Source organism: Callospermophilus lateralis, chromosome X (genome assembly GCF_048772815.1).
Source record: "Callospermophilus lateralis isolate mCalLat2 chromosome X, mCalLat2.hap1, whole genome shotgun sequence".
Lineage (NCBI taxonomy): Eukaryota > Metazoa > Chordata > Mammalia > Rodentia > Sciuridae > Callospermophilus > Callospermophilus lateralis.
The window spans coordinates 124,514,009-124,539,119 of NC_135325.1; the positions used below are offsets into that span (position 1 = coordinate 124,514,009).

Sequence of the window (25,111 nt, forward strand, 5' to 3'; positions counted from 1 at the left end):
CTGTATTCCTGAGCCAGGGAGCTGTAGGATATAAGAGGTCCTCTGGGAGTTGCCCCTGCCCCATAGGGAACCAAGTGGCAGGGGGAACTCTACAAAACTTTTCCTGAGTTACTTTTGGAGGCAGAGCATGTCCTTTTGAGGTGACAAGATACCCCCTTCTGCTTCTGTCTCCATCTCTGTGTCCTCATGCGCCAGCCAAGCATTTGTGTCATTGCAAATGTCCCTGGCGACCCCCAGTGGGCTTTAATCTGCGTATGTTACCTCCTGCGTGTGTCACTTTCATTCTGACTCCCCTCTGACAGCATATGATGGCATCAGACTTGCAGCCCCATTCATTATTTCCTTGTCTCTACCTATCCAATCAGGGCGAGGGCCCCTTCCCTAAAGAAGCCACAACAGCAGGGAGGAAGGTGGAGAGAAAGCATGCTCACTGGCATTGAGGCTATCTGAATTCCTATCTCCCTCACCCAGCCCTGCCAAGGACACTTCCCCTGATTGATCCCTTGGCTACCTCTGAGCCTACCTGCCTCAAGAGATATCTGCATTGTAGGGCTTTGCTCAGAGTTGGTACAGAAGGGGCACTGTGTAGTAGGCCCATATCTAGTGGGGCTTCAGGGGTATGTCATGGGGGACAGCTGGTGTGGAAGGAGTAAGTTACTTGTTCCTTTGATCATCCAGGCGAGGCCCTGAGCAGTGATATGGCAGCTCCCAAAAGACCAGCATCTTTTCCCAATCAACGTAGAAATGTGGTCTATGGTACTGAAAAGGTCCAAAGAATGGCTGAGTTGACTATAAATGTGCTGATGACCATGGGCTGTGGAGCCTTACTTGAGTGTATGTGTGAGGTCAGGGCATGATGGAGGGGATCTTCCCAACTTGGTCAGCAGGGAGAGGAGCCTTCAGTGGGCGTCATGTTCACTCTAACTCCATATGTCTCAGTGTGCCCCCTTGCATGTTTGAGTGAAGAAGCTGTCTTTCTCCTCTGAGGGGTGCCTCTGCTGCCACTGCTACTGCTGCAACAACTGCACAGATCAGGTGTCAAATGAACCCCTATCAAGATCTGTAGATGCTCAAGTCCCTTACATAAAATTGAATAGTATTTGTGTACCCTATCTACATTCTCCCATATCCTTTAAATCATCTCTAGATTTTTTTCTTATATAAGGTCATTGTGTAAACAGTTGTTATACTATTTAGGGGAGGAAAAGGACAAGGAAAAAAGTTTGTGCATTTTCAGTACAGATGCATTTTTTTTTTTAGTATTTTTGATCTGAAGGAAGTTCAATCCACAAATGTGGAACCTGTGGATATGGAAGACTGAGTGCTTATGAAGGCATGTTAAATACTCTGTGTATAAGTTATAATAGCTTCCTAGTGTTTGCTTGATTGAATCAACTATCGAGCTTTTAAATTATTGCCATGTTTTCACCATCACACTCCACACTGGGATTGCCCCCTTCATGTGTACCTCTTGGTCTAACTTGTGCAGTTTCTTCCTTAGGTTAGATTGCTGCTGGGGAAACACTAGTTCACCTTTCCACCAATAGCATGTACAGGAGGCCCATGACCCCCCACTGTCTGAGTGGTAAGCCACCTATTTACCAAAACTGCTCACAGCTACAGCAGGAAGCACCCAACTTCCACTAGGGCACTGCCCTCCAGCAGCTGGGTGCTAGTCTGTGAAGGCTGGGTGTGAGGTGTGCCTGGATTCTGTCCTTTATGATGCTGCTGGAGAGTCAGGTCTTATCTGGAAAGACTTGGGTCAGCAGCTCTAAGGTGCTCAAGTCTGCATGGCTTTGGGACTTAGGGTGGGAGCACCCAGTAGGAGCAGGGTTGACTGGATGGGCTGAGCCCTTAGGGAGACGCAGGAGGAACTGGGAGGGCCTCCAGGTGGGGAACCAGCATAAGCAAGGATAGATGAATTATTTTAGGAGAGATACCATCCAGGGACTCCGAGGTACCTGGTCTTCTTGAGGCACGATATTGGCATTGAGGAGGACTGGTGAGTGAAGAGGTCAGATCAAGGAATTGATGAGTTTGCCTTCAGTCTTAGAAGCAGTGGGGAACCATCAGAAAGTGAGTGAGAAACAAGGACTGATGTGGCCAAGTGGGATTAGAGGCAAATAAGTGTTGCTGGAAGGAGGTGCAGATGAAGGCCAGAGAAGCTGGGAGGAGGTCAGAAGTGATCCTGGCCTGAACCAAGGCTGGGGAGGGGAGAAATTGTTGAAGAAGTTGCCAGTTCTCTGTCTGAGACATAGACACAAACCCCATTTGTCCATCTACCTGGCGAGGCTCATCACTTTAAAAGCTCTCAACCCAAAGAGCTGCCCCACTCTTTAGTGTACTTTGGCAGTGATCTTTCTGACTCTTCAGATTTAGTGACCCATCATAAAAGAAATCTGACTTCTGAGATGCAGCCAAGTCTGAGGGAAAAGAGCCGACGCAGAAGCGTCAGCCCTGGTCTTTGGCAGATGTCCCTGCCCCTTTGGCTGGGGAGTTGCCAATGGCCCCTCTGTTTCTGTCATTCTGCACATGTGTGACTCCATCCTGATTGGAGAAGTAGCTTATTTGGTTCTGATTTGGCAGGAAACTTCTAGGCAACGAAGGAAACTAATGAGTTTCTGGGCCTAGTAGTGTGGCTGGGATGGCTTCAAACGCTGTGGATGACCTTCACCTCACTTGTAGGAGGCCCACAGAAGGTAAGGGATTCTCCAAAGGTTTCATAGTCAGTGGTACCAGGAGATGGAAGAACCAAGAGTTCAGACTGTGTGGGCCTGCCTGCAGGCACCAACTCTACCACAGGCTGTGGGATGGGGACAACTGGACCTCTGCAGTAATAGGATCTCCTATGGAATAAGCTCCACTCAACAGAATTCTGACGTGGCAGCCTCGGTGCAGGGCTGGGCACGTGGGACTCCCATTTGCCATGATGAGGTGCTGTTCCTGGCATGCAGCAGTCTCAGGCTGCCTGGAGTGCTCTTTCGTTGTGGGAGAGCCAGCCCTTGCTGACGTGGTAAATTTGGTTTGCTCTTGGCCCTCTGCCCTGCCCCTTTTAGTGTGCCCCTGACTTCCACGGAAACATGTCTGGGTCCTGCCAGCTGGCAGTTTTGCTGAGCTGGTCAGAGCCTAGCCCTGGAGGAGCCCAGAAGGTGGCAGACCCTGGAGAGGACGGCTGCTCTGCCTCAGGATTATGCCAGCACAGCCAGCCCCTGCTTCATGTCCTGTCCATGTACCTGAGCACCCCAGCCCCTCCCTTGAGGCCCAAAGGGTCACCAGTGACTGCCAAGAGCAAGAGCCAGACCCACAGCCTGGGCCGTTTGTCTCCCCACAGCGCTGGCTCACTCCCAGGCTAGAGAGCTCCTTACTCTAGGCCATCCTCTACGTAAATAAGCCTCATGACACTGTGAAGGCCTCTATGACACCACAGCCCTCCTTCACTGGCCCTACCTGCAGGCTAGAGAGGAAGCAAGGAGGGAGAACAGATCACAAGGCAGGTGTGGGCCAGGGGGTCAGTGGATGCCCTGGCCATATCTTCACATTCATCTGGTCCCAAGGGCCACTAGGAGTTAGCAATGGGTCCCTAGGCTTTCCTCACTGCAGGTGGAGCCAAAACCTGAACAAAGAGGGTTGCACATCTCCAAACCATCCTTGTACTGATTGGAGATTGCTAACTACTCTTTCAGCAGAGACAGGTTGAAAGTTCATGCTACTTGGCTTCTGTCCAAATGCCCAAGGATGTTAGTGATCTTTCCTGTTCTCATAGCAATCCCGAAAGGAAGATGTTTTAACTCCAATTTTACAAATGAGGAAACTGAGGCAACTCAAAGAGATTAGCTGACCTTTCCAGGGTCTCTCAGACAGCTACTAAGTGGTGAGGAAGATAATCCAATCCACTGGTCCCCCAAGCCCTTGCTCTCCCCCAGGCCAACTGCCTGCCCTGAAGGAGTTCTGCCTGAAATGTGCTCTAGTTCCACCTTCTGAACCCCAAAGTATTGACTGACCCTACACTGGTTTCTGTGACACTTTGGAGGCTCCCCTGCTGCCAGATCCTTCCCAAACTCCCTGGGGCCAGACTCTGGCCATTAGCAATCTAGAAGTTTTCATGGCCTACCCTTATCAGACCACTGCTCCATGTTATCCAGGTGAACAGCCCTAGGCAGACAGGAGGGTGTGCCACTTGGCAATGGCAGGTCCAGTGAGTACCTGTTCCTTGGCCACTGTCCTTCATTCAGGAATCCACCAACAATTGCCACCCCCAAAAGTCTGAATGATCTTGGTATTCTAGGGACAATATGGTTACTGGAATAATCCATTTTTGTTACCATAATGAAATATCTGAGGCTGGGTGCTTTATAAAGAAAAGATGTTTATTCAGCTCACAGTTCTGGAGGTTCAAGGACATAGTGCTGGTATCAGCTTGGCTCTGGTGAGGACCTCATAGCTGTTGGCATCAGTGTCAGGAGAGCATGTGACAGGAAGAGCTCCCATGGTAAGACAGGAAGCCAGAGTGAGATCAGGCCTGAGACAAGTTTGCTCTTTGATAACAACCCTCTCACCAGGAAAAAAAAAAAAAAAACCAAAAAACAGTGTCCCATGAGAATTACATCAATGTCTTCCTAGGGCAATACCCCTAATAACTTCATTGCCTTCCATTAAGCATCCCCTCTTAAAGGTCCCACTACCTCTTAACATCGCCACTCTAGTGGCCAACCTTTCAATACATGAACCCTTGGAGGACAAACCCCATCAAAACTGTAGTGTGGACCACAGCCATTACAGATGCATGAAGTGACAAACATGTGCTTGCCTTTTTCTCAGGAGCCCTATTGACTCAACTGAGAGAGGACCTGCAGAGCCAGCACCATGAGTATCTCCGCTCTGGGAGGCAGCACCAAAGGTGAGGCCTGGGCTCCATGTATTCCACCTTATTCCACATGTTCCCCAGGAAGGCTGTGAGTGCGGCCTGGAAAACAAAGGGAGAGAAGCATATTGGGAGGGCTGGAAAGGAAGCCTCAGGGTCCTGGACATGGGATCCCCTTTTGAGGCTGCTTGGCCTTGGCCCTGCCAGGGAAGTCTTTGCCACCAGGCGAGGAGGAGCGCAATAATGTCCTCAAGCAGATGAAAGTACGAACCACACTGAAGGGGGACAAGAGCTGGATCACCAAGCAGGATGAATCCGAGGGCCGTACCATGTAAGTCTAGGAAGCCAGAAGGGATGGCAACAACTGGGACAGGTGGGGGTGGGTTGCAATTCATGGGGCCTGACCAGACCTGGGGATGCTGAGAGGCTTCCAGCATTTAGAGCTCAGTCAGGCCACATGGCCATAGAATATACAGGGAGGATGAGGCATGGGAAAGTCAAAGCAGCTAAAGGTAAGATCTGAGCAAAGTCTAAAAATGGCAAAGCTCTCAGGCACTGGGGCATGTGTGTATACACACATCTGTGGAGGAAGGCTGGGGTAGGAGAAGGAGAGGTGAGAATGGTGAGGCACTGCAGGCATCCTTTAGGATGGAGACTGCAGAGTGGCAGGGGGCAGGGAGGTTGGGAGGCATTCTTTCAGGATCCCTCTTTCCCCAGAGAGCTGCCTGCAGGCCGGAATCGAGCCACATCCTTTTCATCAGCTGGGGAGGTCTCAAAGGCCAGGTAAGAGGTGGAGCCAAGGTGGCTCATAGGTGGGTCCTTGGAACTCACCTGCAGCATGTGGCTGGCCCTGTAGTAGGACAATAGGGGATAGATAGGGAGCCCAAGCTAAAAGGAGCATGAAAGACCTGTAGTATATCATTTAAAATCCACAGGAAGGATGAGCTCTTCTGCTGGGCTTTCCTCTTGGGAAAGGGAGGGTAGAAGTCAATGGTCCAGGCTCCTGGCCTTGCTCTGGGGTCATAGGGCTAGCTGACACCCCTGAGGGCTTCCATGGCTCCAATGGCTCCAGCTGTCAACTGGGATAGAAATTGTCATTCAAAAGAAGACTAGTATTCTGTCTCCTCCTTCAGGGAATGAGATAACATCTCTGAGGTGCTCAGGCAGCTTTGAGTCACATGTGACTCACTCCTGCAGGGGAGGCTTATATGTTTGACCTCAACTGTCCCCAAGGTCATAATTCCAGCTGGTCAGTGGAACTGGCCTCTTTCTATTTTGAGGACTTTTCAATAACAATGTCCAGGGGGGCTTTGAAGTGTGAGCTCATCCTGTTAGCATCTGGAGGAACTGATCATGAGAGAAATGGGAACCAAGAAATAAACTGGGTGGTCCTTGCCCCAAACTGCTGGCAGTTGACAGCATGTGTAGAGCCGGGGCTTCTCAGGTGGTGACAGGCAATGGCAGCAGCTGATGCATGGGGTGATCTCTGGTTATAGTCTTGCTCAGTGCCCCAAAACTGCCAGGTCCTGTGCTGGGCCCAGAGGCTATAGTAGTTATCAAGACCTAGGCCTTTTCCTGAGGGGAACTAATGTTCCTGCAAGGGACATAGATACCTAACAGATGAATGCAAAAGAGAGAATTGTAAGTTGAGACAAGTATGGTGGATGACATTGATGAGTTTGAGAGTCATCAAAGATAGTCAACTTCTTATGGAGCTTTTTGACTTTGGAAGATGCAGTTCTCACCCCAGCTGTGGTTTGGGGTGTGTTTAGAAAGCACATTCTAGGGTATTGTGCATCAGGGATCAGAATGGTGCTACCTTGGGGCTGGGGTTGTGGCTCAGTGGCAGAGCACTTGCCTAGCATGTGTGAGGCACTGGGTTCAATTCTCAGCACTGCATATAAATAAATAAAGTCCACTGACAACTAAAAAATTGTTTAAAAAAAATAATGGTGCTATCTTGAAGTCTACATAAAGCCTGCCAAAAGGCTCCAGTCAGAAATGCTTGTGTGGCTGGAATAGGTGTCACCCTGTGTTCCTGCAACTTGGCCACCTTCAGGAATCTGTCCCTTCAAAGGGAGTCTGTAGGGATGGAGGATTCTGGGACTCTTTATTACCCTTAAACCTGACCCCACTGCTCTAGCCCAAAGCCCCTCTATTCCTGGACAGTGGTATGATCTGCCTTGAGTCCTTGTTTCCTTGCCCAATTATAAGGAAGACTCTTAGGAGGTAGGTGCCTTTGTCTCCTGTCCCTGAGCCTAGAACTTATAGTCCCCACCATCCCTGGAAATGGGTGGAACAGAGTAAGCACCTTGTCCAGGAAAATGGGAGTGGCTACCTCTGCTCATGTGTGCTACACTGGGATACCTACCAGCCAGCCTACTTTGGTATAGGTGGAGACAGAATGAAGCAGGGAGCCTGAAGCCTCCAGCAAGGCCCTGCTTCACTTTTTACCTCCTTTTCCCTTGGCAGGGCTCCAAGCACAAGAGCTCCCACTGGCTATATCATTCGGTAAGTGACATGCACCTGCATCCCCATACCATCTGCGCTGCTCCTTGACTTCTCATCATCTCCTGGGTTCTCTTGTAGGGGTGTGTTCACCAAACCCATCGACAGCTCATCTCATGCCCAGCAGCACTTCCCCAAAGCCAATGGAGCTCCAAAAAGGTATGTCCATAGGGCACTGGCCAGTTGGCCACTGGGAAGGTGTGAGGGTCTGCTCCAGATCCATGGCAGGGATAGGGCTTTGCCTGTAAGCAAGGGGCAGCACCTATCCTGGCTCACTCTGTTTACTGGGGCAGAAAGGCACAGGGAACATACTGGGAAAGCTGGGCCCAGAGTCCCCTGGTTTGGCAGTTGGTACCTCGTACTTGCTGACCACATTGGGCCATGTGCTTTAGTCTTCCTAGCGGGCTGAGGGGCATATTAACTAAACAACCAGGCATCAGGAAGAACTGGGGCTCCATTGGAAAGGAAAGGCCAAGGGGACTTGGAGCAGGAAGAAAACACAGGCAAGAACCCACTGGGTTTTTCTTTGAGGCTCAGTGGGGTCTGCCTATGGCAAGAAGGGCTGCCTACTCAGGGTGTCTGGCAGTGCTGAATTAAAAAAAAAAAAAAAAAAGCTCCCAGTGACCCCCTGGGCCACCCATCTCATGCATGTTGGGCTGTGTAGGCAAATCTGGGGATAGGAATGGGGTTTTGGGTGGGCACATGGAAACTCCTGGCCTTTGCAGCGCTGCCGCTCTGGGGAAAGCAGCTACCACTGGCCCTCCCCGCCTCACCTCCTCTGGTTACAAGATGACCACTGAGGATTACAAGAAGCTGTGAGTATGCAATTTCCAACCCAAACATAGGACCTGCTGAGGATAGCTGGCCACTCTCCTCTAAGCACAGCCTAGGGAGAGCTAGTCTGACTGTCCCAACACCCCTGACAGTTGTGGCTGTGGCCTGGAGCCCACCAGGGGGTGACAAAGGCCCAGAAAATTGCATGACCATGCATAATATGTTTCTGATCTGAGGCAAAGCACAGTCTGCAGGAAGCTTCTAGGAAGAGTACATAGGTCTGGAGAAAGGATCAATGTGGCTATGAGGCTGCTGATGGCTGGTTGTATTTTTTGGGCATGCCTCTTATACCAGTCTGGGCCATGGACTCAGTCTGGGCTGTGCTGGGCTGGGAGCCCAATGCTCCTTGGGATGCTGCTGGCTCTAGCAGCCTATCAGTGTGGGCATTTTGTGTCTAAAGCTGAGTTATTTCTTGGGTGTAATTCTTTGGCATCCACACTGGAGCTCTCCTTGAGGTCCCTTTCAAGACTCTTACCCTGCATGCCAGGGAGCGGGGCTCTGGACATAGGTTCCCCAGAGGCCCCACATCTTTATATTGTTTGTCCTTTATCCCCATCAGCCAGTGTCATGGAGCACCTGGAAAATCTTTCTGGGGAAATGATGAGGCTTGAACTGGAGAGGAATATCACAGGGAGTGTGGGGTGTGGTATGGAAATAGAAGACCTGTAACCACTTCTTATCTTCCTCCAGGGCACCATACAATATCAGGCGCAGCTCCACTTCAGGGGAGGTGGAAGAGGAAGAAGTGCCCGTCTCTTCAGATGAGCAGAAACGGAGGTAATGGTGCCCCTTAAGGCATGGCAGGGTCCTCAGTCTTCACTCAACATACCAAACTTAGGCCATCTTTGGAGGTTTTTGGGGTGTGGGTATAGCTGTCATTCCATGAGTCTGAGAACTATTCACTGAGTGCTGGACCAGCTGAGAAATAACTACCAGCTTAGCAGGCCCTCTAAAGCACTTGCTTATGGGTAGAACCTAGGTAATTGCAGGCCCAGGCAAAAGTCATTTCTGGGCTCTTCAGGACTTTAAACCATTTTTTTAGAATAGGTCCTGAGAAAATTGGACAAAAATTTGCAGGGTAGGATCCCTGGAAGAGGCCAAGTGGCCACCTGCACAGTTTTCTCTATGTGTGAGCTGTGTATACAAAAGTCCCAGTAAGCCATGTACCCTTAGAAGGCAGGGGATGGGCTCCATAATTTCAAATGTCCCTTGCCCACAAACAGGCCTGGCTGTGGGTCATTTTCTGCCAACCCATTTGCAGCTCAGGAAGCACAGAAAAGTCCTCTTGCTGAAGGTTCTGAGAGATGGGCAGCCATAAAGGCATGAGTCCTCAGGCCTGGGAAGTGCAGCTCAAAGAACCAGGAGTTCTGAAGCTGCCTAATATTAAATGCCTGCTCTTCCACCTGCTAGGTGTGTACTCTTGGGCAAGTAACTAGAGCTGTCTAGCTTCAGTTTCCTCATCTGGAAATCATGGTAGGATATTAGCACCTTCTTCCCTGAGTTAGGAAGATTAATGAGAAAATATGGTGATGTCAGCATCCAGGGCAGGGCTGGGCACACAGTATGTGCTCAGTAAACATGGCTGCCCTTCCCTCAGTTTCCATGTTTCCTTTGAATAGTCTTTGTAGCATATGCTACATTGGCTTCTCCTCACCTCTCTGGGGTGTTTCCTAGTCATCTTGAGGACATCCCTGGTTAGGCTGGCAGAGTGTGTACAGCTTGATACCCATCAGTTGTCCCCCATCCCATGTTGCCCCAGATCAGAGGCTGCAAGCAGTGTGGTGAGGAAGACAGCTCCCAGGGAGCATTCCTACGTCCTGTCAGCAGTCAAGAAGAGCACTGGGTGAGTTACACAGCAGGGAACCCAGCAGGGCAGGAGGCCTGGTCTCTGAGCCTGGCATGGCCACCAACTGGCTCCATGTTGTGGAATAGTTCCCCTCTTCTCAGGGTACCTTGGCCTGGTGAAAGGGTGAATTGAAAGAATACTCCCAAGGGCCCTCCTAGCTAGACTTTCTCAGATTCTCATATGTATTTTCTAAAGAAACTGGGGGGTTTGGCTGCTGCCATAAGGGCAGGCAAGGTGCTGGGAATAGGAGAGAGTCTCAAGACTCTCTAGAGTAGAGTGATTGAGTTGTCATCTGTCCATGGGCTCTGACCAATATGTCACCTTTCTGATTCCTTTCCAGAAGTCCTACCCAGGAGACTCAGGCCCCTTTTATTGCAAAAAGGTAAGTTTCATCCAAGGAAGCCTTGGAAGCCTGTTGTTGGCCACAGAGAAGGCCTCCTTTCAGCAGGAATATAGGGAGAGGGGAGGTAAGAGTGGGGGACTGCTGTTCCCAAGCAGATATTTGAGAGGCATCAGGCTTCTGTCCAGAAGCCAGGCAAACACCTTATTGACTGTGGAGGCACATGTGGTCCTAGTAGCCAGTTCTGTGAAGGCAGCAATCTGGCTTATGGGTGAGTTCTTCCATTTGCCAATAGCTAATGACACCTAAGATGGAGCTATAGTATTTGTGAGGTCCTCTGGGGATTTGAAGTCAAACTACCTAAAGATTACAAAGGAGCTGTTCCCTTCACCTCCTTTCCAGAATTTTGTGACTCAGAATTCCTGGCTTGCCAGCCCTTGGAGGGACCCTGGCTCCCTTCTTCAGCTGACCCCAGGAAGAGTTCTTTGCTCTCACCCAGGATCAGGGCCATCAGGAAAAATTCCCTGGGAGGTGATTATGACATTGGAGATGGGTCTTAAAGGAGAAATAAAATGGTCAGGATGTCAGATTATCTGGACAGTCCAGCTGAGTGGGGAGAAAAAATATTGGAGGGAGGGTAGGGAAGAAACTTATGGAAAGTTGAAGTTTAGGGGTCTTTGGTTGAGTGGACAGAGAAGGCATTCAAGATAAGGTGGTATGACAAGCTGAGAACTGACAAACAAGGAAGAACCAGCATGCCAAGTGCAAAGCTGTTCCCACCCTCTGCTCACTGTGTTGAATGACCAGAAAGGATTACTGGAATGCAATGAGCAGGGAGTGGTAGCAACACAAAGGACATGACACAATGGTGTGTTCTTGCTGGCTGTATTAGTTTCCTGTAGCTGCTGTAACAAAGTACCACAAATTGGGTGTCTTGAAATGCCAAAATAGCTTCTCTCATAGTTCCATAGACTAGTCTCTGATATCAAAGTGTTGACAGGGTTGATTTTTTTTTCTGGAGCTGCTGAAGGAGAAGCTTCTGGTGGCTGCTGGAAGTCCCTGCATGACTTAGATTGTACCTGCTTCACTCAGGTCTGTGCCTGTATTCACATGGCCTTCTTTTTTGTGTCTGGGTCCAGATTTTACTTGTCTTAGAAGAACATTCGTCCTTGGATTTACAACCCACCCTAACTCAATGTGACCTCATCTTACCTTGATTACATCTCCAAGGACCCTTTTCCCAATGATAGTCACAAATTCCAGGGCACATGAATTTAGGGAGAATACTATTCAATCTCGTATGCTGTCTTTATCTTGAGCTGGAATGGTTGAGACCTCAAGCCTGAACCACCTCATCATCATCTCAATTGGACATCACTGAAAGCATGTCCTTCAAAGGCCTGCAAACCCCAGGACAGTCAAGAAAACCATAAGCACAACTTTTCCTCTTGTCCACAGGGTTGAGGTGGTAGATGAGGATGGGCCTTCTGAGAGGAGCCAGGAGCCACCTTCTCTATCAAGACCTACTCCTGGATTGAGCAGGTAATCAATCACTAGTCTGTCTCTGGGGATGATCACTGCTGGGCCTGCCTGCCTCTCAGTAACTGGAGAATCTCTGTCAGGCCACTTCCCTCTGGCCCCCAGGGTCACTGTCCCCTGGTGCCCAGTGGCAGGATGGGGTGCAGAAATCAGTAAGGGCTCATCTGGTTGAATGTCCCAGGATTTAAAAAAGAGCAAAACAGTGTGGCCTCCAGGGAGAGTGAGCTTGGCTCTTGTCTGTTTAGTATTTATCTGTGTCACCTTAACCCTTGCACTGCTGAGCCTGGTAGTGGCAAAATGTCCTGAGAAAAAGTATCATCTTTAGGGTTTGAAAAGGCCAGCTACTGTGGCCATAGTTTGCCATTATTAAGCATGCTCATGGCATGCCTATAAGTTGGCCAAGTTCAAACTGCCCAGGAAGGAGGCTCCGCAGTCCCCAGTGCTGCTCACAGCTGCCTTCTTTGCCAGTGCGGATGGAGGCAGAACCCAAGTGTCTCGGGCGATTTGGATCAAGCGCATGCCGAGTGTACCTAGCCCCTCCGGGAGCCGGGAGCCCAGGTGGGTGCCAAGAGCTGTGAGCTGGTCAGATGGTTTCTCACTAGCCTGGCCAGCTGGGCCTGCCAACCAGGGAGGGTCCAGTAAATGGTGTGACAGGGCAGGTGCAGTCTGAGTCCTGCTGATCTCACTCCAGGTGGGGCTGTGATTGCCCTGATTTCTGAGTCCCAAGTGTCCAGGGAGATAATGGTGCTCTCTTGTCTGTGGATGAGGAGCAATCAATACCTCCTTGTACTTCTCACTGAATGGTGCTGAGTCCCACAGAGAGCGCCACTGTCCTGTTGTTGCTGTTGTTAAAAGCACCTGCCTGGATGGACAGCTTTGCCCAAACTCAGGTCTGCTAAGAGATGCACCTCTATGCCACCTTGAAAGACCCCTGAAGCCAGAAGGGGAGAGCATCTGTCCCCACAGGTTACTTCCTGGGCCCCTAGGGTCTATTCCAGCTCTCCCAATTCCATTGTAATCCCCCAACTTGAGCTCCATAATGATTTGTAGACATGTGACCACCATCACCTTGACCCTCTCTGTTGTTTAACTGTTCCCATAAGAATTTTTATCCATCAGAACCTTTGAGGATTTGGAAAGGAAGATTTCAGAGCTCTTTATGAAGCAATATCTAGGGGTCTAGAGGATTTGGTGATTAGATGGATGTGGGAGTGGGGTAGGGATACCACAGCAAAGTACCACAAACTGGGTACTTTAAACAACAGAGTTGTTCTGGAGACAGGAAGTCTAAGATCAATGTGTGGGTAAGGTATTTTATTTCTCCTGAAGCCTCTCTCCTGGGTTTGTAGATGGTCATTTTCTTCCTGTGTGCTGTGTTTTAATCTCCTGTTCTTATGAGGGCACCAATTACACTGCATTAGGGCCCCACTGTAGTGACTTCAGTTTAATCACCTCTTTAAAAACCCTGTCTCTGAGGGCTGAGGTTGTGGCTCAGTGGTAGAGAATTCACCTAGCACATGCAAGGCCCCGGGTTCAATCCTCAGCACCATATAAAAATAAATAAACAAAATAAAGGTATTGTGTCCAACTATAACTAAAAAATAAATATTAAAAAATCCCTGTCTCTGAATACAGTCACCTTCTGAGGCAATGGGGATTTAGGAATTAAACATAAATTTTCAGGGACAAAGGTAATGAGTGGTTTCAGATGCTTTTTAAGAGATAATGTAGGCAGAGAATTAGATTGCACTGTATTGTGGATCTGAGAATCATTTTTACATTTATTCCATGAGATTCCTTTGGGTGTTTAATACCCATCATCTGGCTGACACAGAAAGATGGCTGCCTTATTTGCTATGACTGCTAAAAAATAGTATCACAATTGAATTAGAAAAGTACTCTGAAGTTTAGGGTTGGAGAGATAGATGAAAGGCCTGCTGTGCTCAGCCTGGAAACGAACAAACTCAGGCAGCTGGCCACCCATCTTTACAACTCTGAAGAATTGTTATGGGTACAGAGAGCAAAGTCATCTTGCTGGAGTCACCCTCTGAAACGAAGCAGATCATGGAACATCCTAGACACTTGAGGTATCTCACAAGGGGACAGATTCCATCAGGAAGGAAGGGAACCCCTCCTCAGAAGTGTGCAGTATGGTTCAAGACAGGTCCACACTCCTAGTAGAAGGCTTAGTGTGATGCTTCAGTTAGTTCTACACTCAGATTCTGCAGTCACAAAATATTTGAGACACCTTCCAGTTGCTTCCATGTGAGCTTCTGGCTTGTCCTAAACCTAAGGAACCTTATTCCCTGACCCCACTCCATCAGGCACTGCGCTGGGCCAGGCAACCACGGTCAGTTCCCCCATGCTTAGTTCCCGTGCCCTTATCTAAGAAGCCCATCAGGAGCAGTGACTTAACCAAACTTTAGGTCCTGAAACATCCCCAGAAAAGGCTGGATTTTGGCAGAGTTGGTGAGGGGGTGATTATAGCCTTGTCCCTAGCCACAGCCTCCCCAGACCTGGCCTTGTCCTGTGTGCCTTGGCTACAATCTATAGATCAGTGCCTCATGCCTCATTCCTCCTGCCTCTCTGTGAACTGAGCTTACTTAGCTACCCTCTCTGGCACACACTGGCCCTGCATGAGCACCACTTTTTGATCCTCCCAGGCCTAGCTACTTTCCCCATCACTGCACTGGTCATGCTTCCTTGACTCTGTGCCTCATCAGACTAGGGCAGGGCCTCCTGGGTCCTGGTCCTTGGCTGTGCCATCATTGTGCTTTCTGGCAGAATAGCTGGGGTACCATTTGTAGGAGCATAGCTTCTGGCACAAGATATAACCCTGGTTTTGCCCCAGATTGGCAGTATGTCCTTGAGTAATTCCCTTAACTTCTCTTGGTCTCAGTTTCCTCGTGTGTAAAACAGAGAGGACAGGAAGAGACCAATATTGCCACCTGCTGGCATCTGGAGGACATGCAACTAAGGGCAATGTAAAGGAAGACCCTTTCCCTACCCTCACCTAATACACACAGGAGCACAGGAGTCTCCTCTCTTCTGACAGATCGCTTTCCTTCACATTCCCACAGGTGGCTAGGGCCACAGTGGATGTGCACTGATGGATTTAGGGTTTTGATCTTCAGCCCTGCTGAAAACTTCAAACTGAAACAACTTGTGGCCAAGCGGCTGTGGAGGTGATGGGGCTGGTAGGATGATGCAGGGGAGAGAAGCTGGAAGATCACTGTGTTTGTTTGCTGCCGACACCAGAACACCATGCCAGATATTTAGCTTCTCCCAATTCTGAAGGCCAGAGCTCTAAGATCAATGTGTTAGCAGAGTTATGCTCCCTCTGCAGGCTCTGGTGTGTGGGTGGTGGGAGGGATGCCATCACCAGGCACCTGGAGAAGCTGAGGGAAGTGCAGAGCCCTGGTGAGACCAGGCTGGCCTAGAGCACCAACCGGCTGCTCAGAAGCCAACCACAACTTGTTTCAAACCTGGGTGGTTTTTCTTGTCCATTGGAGCCGAGCAAGGTCGGGCTTTGGTGAGTGTGGTGGTGAGGTGGAGCAGGAACAAGGGAGTGGTCTCTCCCTGAGAGGCCCAGGACTCAGGTGTCCCACTGAGTGTGGCTGCTGCCCACAGCCTCCTGGTGGGGAGAGCCAATGGGCTTTCTCATTCTCACTCTCGGACCTTCCCCGAGGTCCCTGACCATCCCACCTCCTAGATGGTTTCCTGGTGCTGTCAGAACAAAGTACCACATTCTGGGGGTGGGGTGTAAAAACTGTACCCATGTATTTTCTCCCAGACCCGAAGCTCCTCTCACCTCTCCTAGCTTCTGTTAGTCGCCAGCAACCCTTGGCTGGCAGCTGTATCCCTCCAATCTCTGCCTGCATCTTCACTTGGCTGCCTTTCCACTGTGTGTCTGGCTCCAAATTTCCTTCCTCTTATAAGGACACATCATTGGCTTAAGGCCCGCGCTACTCCACTATGAACTCACTTTACCTTTATTACATCTGCAAAGACCCTAATTCCAAATAAGGATACCTTTATGGATATTAGGGCTTATAACTTAAATATAGCTTTTGGGGAGACACAGTTCAACCCCATAACAGCCCATCTAGAAGAGGTGCCATTTGAGCTGGACTTTAAGAAGACATTGCTCATGGAAGTGACACAGGAGGGAGAAAGTGTTGAGGCAGTGGTGCCAGCCTGGGCAAGAGACAAAGGGATATGGAAAAGTTGGTACAGTCTGGAGTGACCCTTCATTCCTATTTCTTCTCTCACACAACCAGAAATGCCAATGAGAAAATATATTTCACTTGCCTGTGACATTCTCAAGTCAGTCGTGTTCTTATTGCTTGGCACTTAAATCTTCTGATTTAAATGAAGCTGTCAGGCCCTGTATGCTGTAATCATAAATGACATCATTGTTGATAATGATGTTACATTGTTATCATGGGAAGAGATGGGCAGAAATCAGAGTTGTCTACATATATTAGGCCACCTTCTGGTTTTTATGGTGGGGAAAGCCCCTGTCACTTGAAATCCTTGATTTTCTATTTCCCTTTGGTCATCTCCAGTGCTCCAGGCCCTGTTCAGGGTGGAGGCAGAGGGACAGAGATAAGTAGTCACTGACCAAGCCCACCATGGGCTTCTGGTTTAGGTTGGTGCCAGAAACTAGAACCAACTCCAAGATTGGCTGAGATCCAGGCTTGCATCAAGTGAGGAACTATCTGTCTCCCTGACTTCATCCTGGCCACTCTGATTCCTCTTTCTCCTGGGACCCCTGAATAGCTTTTCTAAAATGTCAGTCTGATCATATAAACTCCCACCCTGTACTTCAAGCTGTCATCCCACAGCTTCCCTTTGCCAGACCAGATGTGATCTCATTTCTACTCAGAAGGTTTTTTGCTATGCCTTAGGGAGGGCTGAGCTCAGATGGGGGTGGGAGACTGGGGAAAGACTACTTTGCTCCCCTTTCTCTGGGGCCTGCAGGTCAGTGGCCTGAGCTCAGTTGTAGAACCAAGAAGGTTCAAGGCCAAAGAGCAGATGAGAGCAAAAACAAAAGGGGGAGGGTGATGGGTCTGGTTGTTGCACTAGCACCAGAGGGACAACACCTTTGGACATTGACTCAGGTGGGAAAGGAGAGGCTTTCCCTAGTAGCACCTCTTAGATCTCTCCTTTGGCCCACAGCTCAAGAGGTGAGGAGATTGTCCGTCTGCAGATCATGACACCCAGGGCAGGACTCCGCCTGGTGGCTCCAGACCTGGAAGGCATCAGGTACAGAGGCCCTGCTGTTGTACTGTGTCCCTCTACACCATTCTAATGATGGGGCAGAGGGCCAGGATGCAAAGGATGAGGCCTAGGGACTGATTCTGTCACTGTGGGAGTGACAGGTTGGTAGAAGATATGATCAACTTGGGTTCTCTGCTCCTATATCATTCTTTCAATCAATAATTTTTCTGGAATGAGCACTTGGTCCTCGTGAGGCAATAGGCCTGGCTCTGGGATCCAGCTGTGACTGGGACCCCCTGGGCCAGAGTTGCTGAATTTCTGCCTGATGAGGGAGGAAGTTGCAGACATGAGCAAGGTCACTCTGTGGTACTGACTGCACTGTATGTTATGAGCCCCCAGACTGGCCAACTGTGCTGAGTGGGGACACTGGGTCTGTGCCACACCTTGAAGCCACTGAGGTAGTTCACTTGCCTGTGTGAAGGGGGTACTGGGAATAGGTTTGGATCCTGGGTCAGCCTCCATAGCTCATGATGCCACAGTGTCCTGTGCTGGGGAGGAGTAGGTACAAGGGGACCACAACCAGCTGGGAACACAATGGGTTCAGCTCCTACCCTGGGGGAAGCAGGGGCCAGACACCCAGGTAACGGGCAGGCTGGATCACAGGTATGGACACAGATGAGGAAGCAGGGGACACTGGGAGTTGGGCCAGAGGGAAGCTGAAGTGGAGGCTCAGAGAGATCTAAGCAGAAAGACTGGGCCCCTGTCTTTTGTGAAGCCAAAGGTCTAAGGAGAGAGGTGGGTGTGTACACAGGAGGTAATCCCTTAATCTGTAGAGCAGCAGGGGCTGAGGGAAATCTTCCTGGAAGAAGTGATGACCAAGATAAATCTAAAGGGAATTACACATCCCTTTATTTTCCTTCTTGGTTCCTCTCTCTCTAACCCCATATACTCCCCTGTCTATTTTATTTTAGAGATATTTTCATTTCTACTACCCTCCCCTAGACTCAGGCCTCCACCATTTTTGGCCCAGTTGTTTGCCACCATGTCCTACTGTCCCATCCCCAGACTGTCCTCCATGTATCTACCTGGGTGACTTTTGGAGGTCATTATATCAAAGTAACAGTTTATGCCATGTGAGGAGAGCAGGAAAACCAGTAGGTGGTAGAATATGCAAAGCGGGGAGGAACACTGGGGACACCAACATTTAAGTGAAACATAGAAGATAAAGGTGAAGTAGATAAAGGGAGGTAGAAGGTGTCACAGGACCAAGGGAGTAGAGGAAGCAAGTAGGAGTGGCCCACTGGGTCAGTAGTACTGATGGTGGCCTGAGATAATAATGGGACTGACTATTGGATTTGACAACATGGGGCTCCTCAATGAACTCAAAAGAGAACAGAGTGAGAGTAAGTAAGCTAGGATCAGGCTTACAGTGTGAAGAAATATAATCCAGAACTCTCAAATCAGACTTGCCTGGGCTCACATTCCCAGCTCTTCCTCTACTGTGGAATTTGGAGCAAGTTACTCAGGTTTCTGTGGCTCAGGTTGCTCATCTAGAAAGTGGGCATAGATGGCAGCATTTACCAAGGGTTGAGATAACTGTCCCCGCCAGAGTGTGGGTGGATAACAAGTGGCTAACTTATAACTCTTCCCTCCATAGGTCTTTCCAAGACCACAAAGACAAGGAGTCCCCCTGCTTCAGAGAGCTCAAGAGAGACTTGGGTGGTGAGACCTTCAAGGATCCCAGCACAGATTCTGAAAGGTAACTCATGGCAGGGAGCAGAGTCTTTATCCCCAGAAATGGAATCCACATCTTCATCCAGGTGAAGGTTGGTGGATGTTGCTGGCAGTAGGATTGGCCTATCCTTGCTGTCCCCCTGGGATAGTACAGGTCTTCAATGATTATCTGTTGAAAGGATGAATGAATGAGGCCTGGAGAGGGGCAGACCCCTGCCAAGATCCCTGAGGTCACTGGTTGCAAAGCAGGACCAAATTCTAGGTTAGGCCACCCCTATCCCAGCACTTGACCTTCACTGATTTCCTTCAATTCATCTAAAGCCACCATACTCACTAAGCTTTTATTCCAGGAAAAAGCAGCCTTGTGAATGATCCATTCAAACCAAGGCCACCAAGTTGTACAAAGGGACGGTGGGGGTGGTTATCTAGAGGAGATGGTTGTGCCTATTTATCCTACATCCCGCAGACCTAGCCTCCAAGTCAGACCAGGAGAGAATGGATCTGGTGAGCAATGGCTGTGGATTGGGCATTTGCTAGCCAGAGTCTGGTAGCCAGGAACAGATTTGAACCCACAGATCTGCCTTCCCATTATGGAGCTCTGGAGCCCCTACTTAAGACTTTGAGCCATGGGAATAAGGGAAGGGTGTCCTGGATGGCTGGGGTAGCCTTATTTCTGCCCTTTTTGGCTTATTAGCAGCCCAGAATGCCTGTCCTTTGTCTGCTGGCTATCAGTCCCCAACATGCCTGCCTCCTGAGTCTCTCTGTTGCCCTCCTGAGTGTCTACTGTTTCTTGGCCCCACTGATACTCATCAAGTTTTTCTGTTAGAGTCTGCTTGGGCTTCTCTTTGTTGTGATCAGGGAGGCAACCAAGGTTCTATTTCTGGTCCTTGAGACCCACTCTCAGGATACTGGAGTTCAATAAGATTAAAGCCCAGTTAGAGTTAGCAAACACTTCTCTTTCCATCACAGATCAAATGCACAATTGAATGATGGAAATGTGGGATCAGAAGCCATGGGGTCCCCACCATAAGGCTTGGCTGGAGCAGACATCAGCTCAGAAATAGGAGGGTGAGGTGCTTATAGGAGACATGTGTCCCTGGTAACAGGCCACACTCAAGCTGCCAGACTACTTGGGTTGCTGGGGTGAGACACTGGTCACTTCCTGGAGCTCTTGTCTGCTGCTTTACCCATACTTCCTCCCTTCTTCACATCCCTTGCCCTCATATTTTACATATTTCCTTTCATTTACCTATGCTCCTGCCTTGTTCCTTCTCCTGCCCGCTCCCTCCACTGGCTTGCAAGTTCCTCCAGAGCAAGCACAAGGCCTCACTCACAGTTGGAGGTCTAGCCCTCACCAGGACTGGCCCTGGGCAGGTGGAATGAACATGTGGGGAATACAGAAGGGACAAACTAATTAATGAGTGACCAAATGATGGATGAATCCATGCCTTATTACTTCTTGGCTGAGCTGTGAGGACCAACTAGGAGGCCTTTTGATCCTACCATCTCCCTTTCCCAAAGAGGAAGAAGCCCCCAAATCCCCCCTTCCTTGCCAACTCTGCTCTGAGGGGTCAATGAGAGGAGAAGCAGCAGCCCAGGTGAGACAAGCTAGGAGACAAAGTTGTCCAGGTTGGTTTGGGGTTGCTGGACCTGGGTGGAGTCAGAAGTCACTTTCTCAGATGATTTGGGGAGTGGCAAGGTTCCACCTGTCCCCAGGTGGTTCCAAACCAAGCATGAATCATCCTTGGGGCAAAGGTTAGGAATGTAGATGTTGACACAAGTAGTTCAGTTCCAAACTGTACTAGAGTCCTTATGGGTCAGAACTGATGCTAGACAGTTGCAACTGTAAGATGCCTGTGTTCTCCTGCAAATCTGGCCAGGAGGGATCTCGGGAAGGATGCCCTGCAGGTTGTCTTCCCCAAACCCCTCCCTGTTGCCCCTACTGCCACAAGCCCACCAAAGGCCCCTTCCTCTAACTTTACTAGTTACAATGGGTTACTAGAGCCAGGTCCAGGAGCACAAGCCAATGTGGGAATAACACAGTAAGCCCAACCTCTGAAACCACTGTCTCTGAGCAGGTTCAGGAAAGGCCACTGTGCTGGGGACTCAGTTATTTGAACTACCACTAATGGGAAAAACTGCTACAGCCCTGCCTAAGCAGCTTGCATCTTTTTGCTGTCTGCAAAGGCAGCTGAAAGATCTTCTGAAAAAATAAATCAGATCACATTTTCCCCCTGCTTCAACCTCCCAGTGGTTCCCCACTTCCCTTGGAATAAAGTCCAAACCACTTTTCCTGGTCCAGAGGGACCTGCATGGCAGCAGGAACTTTGGCCCCCATCAGCATTGCCTCCTGCCCTCTCCCACAGTGGCACACACTGATTTGCTCTGTTGTTGGCAACCATAGAAGGTTTCTGCTCCAGTGTGATTGAGTCTGGTTCTGGGTTGCTTTGTCTTTGAATATCCATCTGTATCATCCTTCCTGCTTATGTATCTTCATAAAAGGAAGTCTTTGCTTTCTAGTTTCTTTAAAGTAAGAAAAACCTCAGCAGGGTATGGTGGTACAAGCCTGTAATCCTAGCAACTCAGGAGGCTAGGGCAGGGGGATCACAAATTGGGGGCCATCCTGGGAAACAGCCAGGACCTATCTCACAATAAAAAATAAAAAGGGCTGAGGATGTGGCTCACTGATAAAGCACCCCTGGGTTCAATCCCCAGTACGAAAAAATAAAAAAAAAAAATAAAGCTAAACTTCAATGTAATTTGCAAAGTATTCTGAAGAATCTCCTAGATTTTTTAGGATATTTAGCCCAGTCTTTTATAGCTGCTTATTTGTACTTGGTTTGACATTGATTTTTAGAAAACTCCTTTACTATCTTTCCAAAGTACAGGTTGTTTCTCTTGGAACTTCCCTTCTTTTACATTCATTTTCATGAGTTTACTCAACAACTGAATTTGGTGATTGTGGTTGCAAGTGCAATTGGCATAAATAGGCTTGGGAACAAACATGAAGGACTCATTATGTTACCCAAATGGAGGTTTCGGGCTTGTGTGGGTGATGGGGTGACCTATGAATATCTTTTCTCCCATTTTATGGAGACAGAATGTGGCTTAACACTGGGAAGCCTGGGTAAAGGAGAGCCACTAAATCTCCATCAACTGGGTGGATACAGATGGGCTGCTTTTTATAAGCAGCCCCAAGACCCAGTAAGAACAGAAATGTGTTAGCATGTGTTATGGCCCAGATATTATTATGTGAATGTGAATTCACTTACTCTTCTAAGAACATCTATGAGGCAGATAGGATTATCATCCCTATTTCACCAATGATAAAACTAAGGCCCAAAGAGGTCAGATAATTGTCATGCCTGTCCAGCTGCCTTGGGATATAAGCTAATATTGAGACCTAAGCATCCCTTTGAGCAATTCCACACTCCCCATCATCTGTTGGGTCCTGATCCTGGACCAGGCATGACCTCCTTCCACAGGGAGGGCTCTGCTGCTACCTTTACCCCTTTTCTGGACGATCAAGATGTGCATGATGCCAACTCTCATTCCTGCAAGCCTGGACCAGTGGCTATCAGGTAAGGGTGTGGTGACTTCCTCAGTGACCAGTCCTATTGCCAGACACAGTACTCAGAGCCTAACCTAAGTTCCAATGCTCCAAGAACCCCTCAAACTTCCAGCTCCATGTCACCTTACATCAAGTGTCACAGAACAAGGTGTCAAAAGAAGGGTCCAGGGGCTGGGGAATGTGGCTCAAGTGGTAGTGTGCTTGCCTGGCATGCGTGAGGCACTGGGTTCGATTTTCAGCACCACATAAAAATAAAAATAAAGATATTGTGTCTACCTAAAACTAAAAAAGAAAAGAAAAGAAGGGCCCAACTTGGAGCTGTACACACTCACTAGGGACAGTGGGAGAAGAGAAACGGGGGTAAGTGTGTTGGCCCAGACATTTCAGCACCAAACTTTATGGGCCCTGAGGTGGCAGGGGACCAGAGACAGAATGGAGAGCATCAGAAAGCCCAGATCCTGATAAGAGGTCTCAGTGCACCTCTCCTCTAGGGACTGCTAACTGATCCAGCAAGCAGGAATCAGGAAGAAGAATCTCAGGGACAATCAGCTAGCACTAGAGGCCTCAGTCCCAGGAGCACATAGCGTGTCGTTGGGAAGGACAAATATTTCCAGGGACATAACTGAGAGGCCAGCCTTTACTGGCAGACAGTTTCCTTTTCCTGTTAGAAGGTATCTGGGAAATGGGAAGATCTAGGCCCCCAGCTTCCTTTGATCTGAGCTTCAGCAGGACCATGTGCTTCCTTCCCTCAGCTCCAGTACCACTTTGGCCTCTGCTGTCCTGGATGATAGGAAGAGTGACAGCACAGCAGACCTGGAAGAAACAAAGACAGACCCTAAGGGGTAAGGTATTAGTAGACAGTGGTAAGTTTCTGGGGTAGAGAGAAGTAGCTCGAGATACTAGTATCCTAGTATCCATCTAGGCTTGTGAGCTGGCCCAAGGCACATGGCAAGGACAAAAGTCCCAGCTTGGACCATCTGGCTTCTGCCTCTGGGGTTAGAGCTTTTTGCTAAGCCCTGTTTCTTCTAGCCTGGTAATAGAGGTACTCTATAATCAGGAAGGATCACTCTTCCAGTCGTCAACCACTGGGATTGTACCTACCCTTTGATGCAGGTTGGAGCACCCACACAAATCAGAATGTCTCTGCTTTCAAGGACTCTTAGGCTGTGTGGGGGTGAGAACAAAGCCTGGCCCACATTGGAAGAACACATCATGCTAGAGCAGGGAAAAGTGGGCCTTGATACAGCTTCATGGGGATGTGGTTTCTGAGTTGTATCTTGAAAGGTGTAGGAGTCCTCAAGCCGAGGGAATAGGATATACAAAGTACTCAAAAGAACCTGGTGTTTCCCGGGCACTGCACAGAGCTAAATGTGGCCAATGATGAGACTGTATGGGGGAGTGGTGGAAGAGGAAGCTTGATTAAGTAGGAGGGCTGATTGGGCTTTTGTTCCATGCAACAGCAACTTAAATTTGGGACACCAACTGTGTGCACAGCCATGTATTCATGGTGTTTCATACAGTACTCCCTAGTCTCACAAGGTTTCAGTGAAGAGCAAGGACTCAGAACCTAGGTCTCCATGCCCCATGGGAAGGTCAGTGCTCTGAAGAAAACAGCCAGGGTACTGAGATAGGAAGAGGAGGCATTGAGGAGAGCTAGTACATAGGTGGGTGGAGGGTGGAAATTCAGGCACACAAAGACAAGGGAACCAACTCTATAGAGGGGAGACAGGAGCTGCAGATGAAGAACTGCAAACCTGATAACATAGTGGTGGGAATGTGCTTACCATGTTCCAAAGTCTAGAGTGGAGCCAAAGCAGTGATGGGGACTGCAGATGGATAGGGCCTTGATTAACTATAATAAGGAGATATACTCTTCTTTCAAGTTTTAAGTCAAAGAGGAGCCTTGTGTGATCTAGGTGTTCAACGATGAATGCACATTTACATTTTCGTATTGCATTGCAGTTGCTTTTAACTTAAACAAGAAGGGGGGCGGTGTGCAGCAGATCTCTAAAGTATGAAGCCTTATGTGCCTTTTTTTCTGTTTAAAATTCCACTGACAATTAACAATGAGGGTGGGAACAGTAGCTGACAGTTACAGTGTGGTATGCTCACACTTGCATGAGATGGATAAGATGGGGAAACAAGCAGAGAAAGGTTAAATGTCTTATCCACGGGCCTTACAAGTGGCAGGACTGAGTCCCAAAGAGGAGACTCAAAGAAAAACTTTAGGAGAAAACTACAAATTTATGAATTATGTTTGGAGCATATACTCACGACCCAGAATAGTAACTTGCAGCTGTTTACGTGTAAAGCACATTGTGTGGTTTCATCTAATGTTCTCCAAACCCTGCAAAACATCTGATTTCTGATTATGTTGACAGAGGAGGAAACCAAGAGATAAACTCCTGTAAGGAGCAGAGCTGGAAATAAAAGAGCTGGCCAACTCTAGACCCTAGGGTCAGAAGTACTTTCCTCTGATGTTTAAGTTTGCAAAGTCAACACAACGTTTGTTGATGAATGTTTCACAACTTTGGTTGCATTTGAGCATTACCTGGGAAGAGTTTAAAAACAAAGGTCTTCCTGAGCTCCAGGTGTATGTTTGGATGTGTTTTTTCTGGGGTGAGCCTCTGCCATTGCGTGCATGCATGTCTATCT

At 48.9% G+C, this 25,111-nt stretch overlaps 1 protein-coding gene across 1 annotated transcript in view; it reads left to right on the forward strand.

Annotated features, from left to right (window-relative positions):
- Positions 1–2,613: 2,613 nt before the first annotated feature.
- Positions 2,614–25,111, forward strand: part of Znf185 (zinc finger protein 185 with LIM domain) — a 50,855-nt gene continuing 28,357 nt past the window's right edge. Inside the window, exons 1-16 of the mRNA XM_077106289.1 lie at positions 2,614–2,699; positions 4,819–4,897; positions 5,069–5,192; positions 5,579–5,644; positions 7,334–7,372; positions 7,451–7,528; positions 8,095–8,184; positions 8,894–8,980; positions 9,963–10,046; positions 10,390–10,431; positions 11,848–11,931; positions 12,397–12,486; positions 17,110–17,196; positions 18,809–18,910; positions 22,371–22,466; positions 23,209–23,298. Of these exons, the coding sequence (XP_076962404.1) occupies positions 4,864–4,897; positions 5,069–5,192; positions 5,579–5,644; positions 7,334–7,372; positions 7,451–7,528; positions 8,095–8,184; positions 8,894–8,980; positions 9,963–10,046; positions 10,390–10,431; positions 11,848–11,931; positions 12,397–12,486; positions 17,110–17,196; positions 18,809–18,910; positions 22,371–22,466; positions 23,209–23,298 (1,193 nt within the window). The 5' untranslated portion in view covers positions 2,614–2,699; positions 4,819–4,863. The remainder of the gene's footprint in view (positions 2,700–4,818; positions 4,898–5,068; positions 5,193–5,578; positions 5,645–7,333; positions 7,373–7,450; positions 7,529–8,094; positions 8,185–8,893; positions 8,981–9,962; positions 10,047–10,389; positions 10,432–11,847; positions 11,932–12,396; positions 12,487–17,109; positions 17,197–18,808; positions 18,911–22,370; positions 22,467–23,208; positions 23,299–25,111) is intronic.